This window comes from Meleagris gallopavo, chromosome 7 (assembly GCF_000146605.3).
Source record: "Meleagris gallopavo isolate NT-WF06-2002-E0010 breed Aviagen turkey brand Nicholas breeding stock chromosome 7, Turkey_5.1, whole genome shotgun sequence".
Lineage (NCBI taxonomy): Eukaryota > Metazoa > Chordata > Aves > Galliformes > Phasianidae > Meleagris > Meleagris gallopavo.
Window position 1 is genome coordinate 32,740,833 of NC_015017.2, and position 9,357 is coordinate 32,750,189.

General features: G+C 32.4%; 1 protein-coding gene across 1 annotated transcript in view; it reads right to left on the reverse strand.

The window, feature by feature from the left end:
- LOC104909325 (low-density lipoprotein receptor-related protein 1B-like) overlaps positions 1-9,357 on the reverse strand; it is a 73,704-nt gene that overhangs the window by 33,426 nt on the left and 30,921 nt on the right. The window contains exons 10-12 of the mRNA XM_031554319.1: positions 6,267-6,407; positions 3,198-3,323; positions 1,492-1,623 (exon numbers count right to left, since the gene is read on the reverse strand). Coding sequence (XP_031410179.1) covers positions 1,492-1,623; positions 3,198-3,323; positions 6,267-6,407 — 399 coding nt within the window. The remainder of the gene's footprint in view (positions 1-1,491; positions 1,624-3,197; positions 3,324-6,266; positions 6,408-9,357) is intronic.

Below are 9,357 nucleotides of genomic sequence, written 5' to 3' on the forward strand. Positions count from 1 at the left end.
TGGTGTGTGTGTGTGTGTGTGTGTGTATGTGTGTGTGTGTGTGTGTTGAAGTATTTCTTTAACTTGTTCTCCATGCCATTTCACTGCAGGTAACTGTCTATAAGAAGGAAGAGATGGACCACTACACAGCATTTGAGTACCGAGTTACTTTCACTGATCATTTAAACTCAAAGGCCAGGCTGAGAATTCGAAGTGGAGAAATGCATTTTTCTCTGTTGCCACAAAGTACCCCTGGTAAATGGATGGGGAAAAGCAAGTGATGACATCCCTCAAGCACAATTCCATCTATTTCTGTTGTCAGAGCTCAGACCTATCAGTGCCATGTTGCAATATACATTCTGATTTGGTAGAAATTAATTGAAGTCCTCAGAATGAGGTACTCCACCTGTGAAAGACAATCTCTTACAGCCAGAGAGACCAAAAACAGTCTTTCTTACATCAGCCTTAAGAGAACTAAAATCCCCTCATTTTTAGGAGGTACCACTGATCTAGTAGCTGACAGTAGCAAATGAATTTCATTTCAGAAAAGGTTCCTGTGACAGCATGGCTTCTTCCTTAATCCTCTTTCTAGTATGTTCAGTACTATGAGAGGGCAGTTCAAAGCACATGCTTCTAGAAGACAAACTTAGAAGTAAATACTAACTAGTCGAGTATGGAAACGTAATAATCATCCTGTAAAATATATTGAATATGATGTTTTGATATAATTACTTAAAGATGCGCCAAAGAAAATAAATAAATAAATAAATTGTAAGTATTGATAAATGTTATTTATTCAATGCAAAACTTTCCAGTCACTACATTCTATGTATTGCATTGGATAATGCTCTTTGATTTTCAGGTACCTCTTGATAGCTTAAGAGAAATCACACTCTTGCACTCTATAGTGAAAAATACCCACTAAATTAATTTGTACTAAACTAATAAGGATTCTTGTAGGTTACAAATACAAATAATATTCCATATATTATTCCAATAATATGCTGTACTTCAGGATTTTATGGTAGATCTCTTCAAAAGCAATGTCTCCTATTTATTTCCATGGAAACTACAAAAGATACAAAGAACACAAACACTTTTTGATACAGTAAACTCTCAGCTACAAGGCACTATTTTTCAAAGTTATTTTTACATCCAGCAAACAGTGAATGATATCCTAGGATATAACTAAAGCTCTGAGCACTAGCTGGCACTGGTTTGAAGGCAAAATATGCAAGTAAGGGAGCACTGTGAAATACTAAGTGAACTTGAAATTTTGCTAGGTAGACCTACAAAACCATCAACAAAAAAGGTAGGCCAAAGGTAGAGAAGAGTTTAATGAGTTTTACTTCTTATTTGTTGGCAAAATATTAGTGATATGTGTGTGATGAAGCAGTCAAACTGAATAGGAAGGAAGAGGCCTGTTTAGAAGTTTTAAATTGTTTTCTTTTCCATTTTTAAAAGCAGTGGAAACATCTAACATATACATAAAAAACTATACAGAATATTTACCTGCATGGAAGTCTATGCCCACTGCAAATGAGGTTCCGGATATAGGCATTAAAGCTTCCATTTTATCATTTGGATCAAGAGGAATTCCTCTAATCCCTTCATGAACAGAATACATAACAAATGATTCTATACCTAAGGGAAAAATCAAATAGGTAAGGAGAGCAAAATGGAGACTTTCCCTATTAACAACACTTGAGGAATTAAAAACATAGTTCTCCCATATTGTTCAATAGTTGTCCAGGATGATGAATCCAACTCTTTAAAAGAAAATCCATCACAGTGCATATCCAAGTTCTATCTATTTAGCAAGAGACAGTTCCACAGAACTCAACGAAAGTGCTACTCAGGACTGTGTAAAACAACTTCTGAGGCATGAGATGCATCTCACCTCATTCAGTCATGCACCCACCCTTTACAAACAATAGACAGGTACATAGTTTAAGAAAATCATGCTTTGGATACACTTTAAATGTCTACATTTGTGCTATATTAATAACAAAACATAAGCATTGATTTCTATTAAGTAGGAAGAAACAGTTGAAATGAATCACACCTTTTGATAAACAAAATTATAACAAGTATTTTGTTGCATTCATCTCCCAAGTCCTTGTAATAAAACTCTTCTAAGTTTTAAGCTCTTCTAACTCTTCTAAAGGAAATGACTTAGCATGCTGATATATCACTCCCAATCTTGAAGCTCAGCTATAATAAACAAACAGGTTTCTTTTCATTTACATCATTTCTTTTAAAATTTCTCTTTGTAAAAATATTGCTAGTAGAATAACTTAAGAACGTGTAATAAATGTTACAGATGTAATATTACAAAATTTCTTTCAAAGAATATGAAATCTATTTAGTAAATGAAATGAACAGTACAAAACAGATATATATATATATATATATGGAATACTACCTGTTAGCTTTTTCATGAGTTTTCAATAAAAAAATAAAAATAAATAATAAAAATAAAAAAATTAATTTTTTTAATTTTTTTTTTTAAATTAAAGGAAGATTCAATCATCAAATCTGTTATCATCTAGAAAATTATTCAAAAATGCAACATCCAGTAGTTTCACTTTTACCCACAACTGTAAGTTATAACTATCTGAAGAAATGCAAAAGAATACATTAGAAGGAAAAAAATGTTGCCAAGAAATATACGGCAAGCACTGAAGTAAAAAACCATGTTTATGTTGCTCAATTTTGTTTCTTCTTGTAGTCTACTATATATACTGTATATATATATAGCAACACCCATAGGAATAATTAACAAAAAAAGTTTATAACTACCATGGCACCTCAAAAATGAAATGCCTTTTGCTATTTTGTATAATAATATGGCTTCACTTTTTACTAATGGTAATAGATACAGTAGATGCAGTAGAAACCCAACCTTTCAGACTGTAGTCTGTAATTAGTATTAAGATAAGGTGGATGACCAAAACGTATCACTCAAATGATGGATCAGATGGTCTCCTTTTCTGACTATTTAAAAAAAAGTGAAAAATGTACCGTAGTGTTTTCCATAAAAAGCTATACATAGCTAAATAAACACTTTAAATCCTAGATTTGTCTCTAAATTTGTCACTACATTAAACTCTTCCATTTTAATCACCAAAATAAATAAATGAAGTTTCTTTATAAACTACTTACAGATTTTTAGCTACTGAAGGTAGCTAAAAATAAACACCGAAAGCATTTCTAACCTTTGCATGCCATGCGGTTTTTTTGGAGGTTGTAGCCTACTGTACAAACACAGGTTCTTGTGGTTTCTGATGTTGGTAAACAGAGCTGGGAACATCCACCATTACTGAATTGACAGGAGTTGCTACCTAGAACATAACAGGACAGAAAATACAAGAGGTAACAATCTGAACAGTGTAATCCTGACTAAAAAAAATGAATGTTGCTATCAATTTTTTAATAGTAACAAAAACCAAAATTTTGTTCAGGTATGTTCTTGGTAAAATGAAATTCAGAACAAAATGTTTCCGGCTATACTGTTATTTGTATACTTGGTCATGCTACACTCTTATGGTACTTACTCACCGAGAAGGCAGCTTTTTTCTTTTTTTGTTTTTTAGTAATTCAGTTTCTGAACTTTCATTTTACAGTGGAAGTATATGATAAAACTGAAAATAGTATATTAAATTAGTGAGCAGCTATGCTGAAATATTTTCAGTGACAGTCTAAAAAGTATCTCTTATTCTGACCATTAACATGTAATTGATCATATTTTAATTGTTCATCAAATGCTATACTAACCTTACATCTTCATGAATTAGCACTTGTCCGGTATAATTAAGATACCCTCCAATGTGAACTCACAGCTCTATGTTCCTACTTCAGAACTCAAACATATTCTTTTAGTGTACAAACACTTTGATAAAATATGCAATAAACAGTATACAGAATGTAACAAATACATTTCAGAAATTTGAAGCGCTATGAAGAAACACTTAAGTCTTCTAAAACTCAAGTTATTAATCTGAATAGTACTTGTTGAATTTATTTTTTATTTATAAAAATACGTTTTATATAAATATTTATATAAACAAATATTTATATTTATTCCTAAACATGAGATTTTCCTTCATCTGCATTCAAAAAAAAGTGTTCCAGTGATCCAACAATACAAATGCAAAAGACATGTAAAGTTTTGAAGTCTCATGTATCTTGAGAAAAATGGATTGTATCTAAATTGTAGAATTTAGATTACAAAATAAAATCTAGAATAACACCAGTCTACATAGAAGAATCTGTATGTACCCTCACACCACATGAAAGAGCATGACTTCCAAAGCACCTAGGTGTTTCCTAGGTTTTGTAAAAGTGTTTCTGGAAAGTGCTCAATATGGATCTGAGTGAATAACATTGAACCCTGAAAGCAAAGGCTGAGAATAATGAAGATAATTTCACATTTAGATAATTTTTAGTAACTTGAACATGAGAATCTGCACATGAATGATCTTAGGGAGGAAAAAGATGAAATTCCTATGAAGTAGACCTGCTGATTAACTATTCCCTGGATAACTGGATAATGACTAGTCACCAAGACTGAATCTCACTTATGAATAAAAACACATAATTTGTGCACGTGAGATTTGGGAGCAACTGCTGATGCATACATGGCTTGTGTATGCAAAAACGTTACTGACAAGTTCAAGAATATTGTATTTAAGTCCATGCTCCTTGCATTCATCTTCCATTACAAAAAATGGAAAAGAAAAGCAAGATCTGGATAAAATTTTAATAGCTTTGTCAGCACAAAACTGAAATATAAGACTTTCTAGAGAAATAAGTGGAACAGTTACAAAAGCCTTTCTTGTGTTCTGTGGGATTATGCTAGGACTTCTAAAATTACTTGTAGATTAATAATAAAAATTGCAAATGCTGTAACTCAAAATATCATTCCAGTAAATCAATTAATGCATCTGCCAATTACGAAGGTGGCCTCTCAACAGTATGAAATTTCAGAGGGAAAATATATAACAACTGTACAATGGAAAACCTTGGTGTGGATTTCCATTTCAGTAGAAACAAAGTAGAAGTCTTGTTTCTGAGGAATTTCTTTTAAAAGTAAATGTTACATGATTTTTATTAATCTTGTACTTTACATCAAACCACCGTTATGTTCTTTAAGGATTTTGACTTGCATTGTGTAAAGTGGTCTTTTAAGTGTTCTTAGGATCACACAAGGGTATTTGGTCAACATTAGATTTTCTTTTGCTTGATTCCCAACAACAGATAAGCTTCAGTGACAGTTTTCTCAAGTGAAATGTAACCACTGCCCACCATTTTCTGAGTACATTTGGTAACCCAGACAGGCCAAGAAATAAGATCTTTGATAAGTAGCAGCTGCACACTGGAATGAGTGGATGTCAAATGTCTAAAATTACTGCATATCTGACAAAGACATAATTATACATAATTACACAGAAGTCACGTGTATGTTTATAAAAACAGATATTAAATGTTCCTCCCTATCTAGAAGCAGGCTAATGAGATATTTGGACAACTTATTGTCCATCAGGCAGCTTAGCTCCATACTTAGACTACCGATTGTCTATTAGAAATCAGACAGTTTAATTTGATCCTGTGTTCTTTGGTAAGCTTCCCCGCAAAAAGAAATTTGTTTCATGGAGATCTCATCCTCACCTCTGAGTATAACCATCAACACTGGAATCAGAAATAATTTATTTCTAAAGAACCTCCCAAATATCTTCATCTCTAATAACCTCCAAATTCATAAAATTATGTGCAGCATGACTTCAAACTTACTCATATTACATCAATTCCCACTTTGCTAATTAAGTTTCAGCAGTAGTAGAAATATTTCCCCATTTTTCTGCTGTATTTTCTGTCAATTTAAATGCATTAAAATGCCTTAAAGGCAGTATGTAGTATGTTAATGACTTCATTTATTTAAATAATATTTATTTAAACTTTCAATAATTCGAGACGAGGTGCATGTATCAACACGAAATTTTTAGCAAAAAATTTAAACCTAAGCTCTTCATAGAACTCCAGTCATCACTACAGTGTAAACTGTAAAGTATCTAATAGATTAAAGTACATAGAGAGACATAATTATCTAAAATCAATAATGTATTCAATACTAAAATGTTTTATGGTATTTTACAATTGAATTACAATGACAGCTTTTTTTTTTTTTATTCTAAGAACATTTGGAAAATAACAAGGGAGAAGATATTAGACAACCTAAAAAAAATGGTTAAAAATTTTAAAATTTTTTAAAAAATTTTATAATGTACCTTGCTGTGCTGCCTTATCATATACTTTCATATGCACAACACCTGAAGTCTTGTTTCGTAGGATAGTTGGGTTTCTTCCATCTCGTTTGTTACAAGTTCCAATCTGAGCCAAATTCTGGTCTGCCCACCATAGCTTTTTATCTGTAAAAAAAATTCAAGTTTTCAAAATTAAGAGGAGTTATCATTATGAATTACAAATACTTGAAAACTATATAGGAAAAATCTTTTGAGTTCAGATCACATGTAAGAAAGATGCGAGTTATATACAATTTATAACTGAAAATTACAAAACATTACAAAACATATTCAGTACTCCTGCAAAACATGATTTGTCCACAGACCTTTCTATATCCATTCAATACGTATGTGAAGAAAACAGGAACTCAAGTTCCAAGTTTTCACTGACTTGAATGCTCAAATTAAGTATGAAAATGATCATTAAAATCATTAAGAATCTTGTTGAAATCATCAACTTCACATTGATATCAATAATAAAAAGGATCATCATAAATTCCACATAATATTAAAATAAAAAATAAAGACATACTCGGATCATGAAGATTTCTCTGAAATTCAGACAGGATTCTAAGTGAAATCAGGTGACAAACTATGTTTGATCACTTTCTTGTACCCACATCAGTTACTATGGAATATGAATTTTCATTAAAAATAGAAATATAAATGTCATATTATTGAAAAAAAAAAATCATAACAATTGAAACAATTGAAATAGATAAGCTATAAAAAAGAAATGTCAAAAACCTGAAATGTACATCGTCTCCGTTTCACTTACATCACTTCGGGAAAATGTTATTGAGAAACATCATTTAAATATAAGCATTAGTTTTGTTTGAAAAATACGACATCTGTCAGTGCCATTTTTTATCATACAACTTTGAAACTGACTCAATGCCTGTTGGAATTCATGCAACAGTCTGTGCAGTTAATGAGCTAGTCTTTTTTTTTCACCTAACAAAAGCAAAAAAAAATACACTAGTGTTAATGGCTTATCATGTCCTTATGGTAGTAAACTACACTACTTTACTTCAAACCACTATTGGGCAGTATTCCTATCAAGTTTTGAATATTTCAAGATTCATGCACAAATACAAGAGAGCTATAAACTAAGTTACAACATGGACAAAGTGAAAAGTATTAAATAAAGGAATATATTGCAAATTTTAAGATGACTTGTCAAGGAATACAGTATGAGAAAGTAATGAAAATAGAGTATGAAAAAATACACTTCTGAAAACCTTCTCTGATGCTCTCATACAAAAATTGTATTCCCTGTTGCTAAGGCATGGAAGACAGCAAAGGTTGAAAGGAGATAAAATCAGAACTCTAGAAATGTCCTTCAGTCTTCTGCTATTTCTTTATATTTGTATGCATTTAAAATGCTTAATTAGCTTTAGTAGAGATCTGAAGGATGACATCAAGACCTTAGAACAATGTTCCACAACAGTAATCTCCAGTCAGCGTTTCAAAGATGACACTGGAGTGACAATGGATAGTCTTGTGTAAGGGATTAGTCAAGTATCATGAACTAGGGATGCCCAAGAACTTCTTACCCTTGTATCATATCTGAGACTATCATAACCTCAGAATCAGGCTACTGAAAATGACCATGACATGTTTTTGTGACTTGCTACGTGCCAAGAGAGAAAGTCTTTGAAATTTCACATACAATGCCCCAGCATTACACGATAAGGATGAGATGATTTTCTTAATGCAAACATTATCTTCTACATAAGTATCTTCCATGAGTTACATGGCAGCAGTTCAGTCTAGTGAAAACTGAAGTATAAACTGAAATTACAAACATTTATTACTAAAAAGCAAGTATTTCCAAAAGAATCATGAAATAGTAATAATGCTTACTAATTTTAAGACCACAAACTTTAACAAACTTCCAAAATGAGATCTCAGCTAAATCTTTGCAACTGAATGTTCACAATGAAGAGCTCCTTACCTAACCAATGCCAAGGCCTTCAGTTGTTTCCCTTATAACAATTTTTTTCATTTTTATCACAATTAATTTCAGCCAGCTTGTTCCCATCTATTCATCAATCTCAATGGTTGTTGGAATGAAAGCAAAACAGTCCTTCTCTATCTGGGTGAGACTGAAACACAGAGCACACCAAACATACAGAAAACACTTAGCCATTGCTAACTCTTAATGTCATCCTTCAGACATTGCATAAATGCATTATTCAGTGAAGAACTTCTGGATGTTTCTAGCTCTGGACAAACAAAAACAACGCAAAGCGCTGCTAGCTATTTCTACCAGGTGCTTTAGGAACATCGACATCCTAATTTTCAGTTTTCACAATAAAGACATTATGCATTTCTTCTAGTTGCTAATAACTAAAATACTTGCAGGGGTAGGGGAGGAAAATATGTAAATGCACAGAACTAATGTAATCTTTACCAAAGTACAGATTTACTTTTGAAGAACAACTAAGAACACACGGCCTATTTTCTCGACAAGCTCACAAGAAATTCTGTAAGAAATCTTGTCTGCTTGAACCCCAGTAATACTGCAGAATATCTGAATGACTGAATGATTGAAGCCCTCTTCTTCGCTGGCAGCCAAATAGCCAAGCAGCACTTTAACTGGCCAGCCTATCACTTTATGTGTAGCTCCACAGAGGCAACAGCACATACTTTGTCTGAATACAGAGAAGATGGAAAATGGAGTGAAGAAAAAACAACTGGAGATATTTAAAAGCTGTGAGTGGGAAACAGGGTACAAGTGATCGCAAATTTTGGATTTGGGAATAGGGTGAAACGTCCTTGTAGTAGAGAGATTTGTTGTGCAGAAGAGGAGAAAAACTGAGCTGAGGTTGTGGGACAAAAGACACGGAGTTTTGCACTAGAAGCCTTACAGGGATAAAGTTGAAGAAAGAAGTCAAAATTACCATTTTTAAGATACAAGAGACAGGAACTCAGTCTTCCCTGGTTCCTCTTCCACTGCAAATGCTGCTGATTTGACAGTACTTCTAGCTATGTATGGAAGTTCTACTGATTTTACTCAGGGGAAGAATTTTTATTTTTTTTAAGAGTGAACTTTATTTCTTTTAATGCTTTT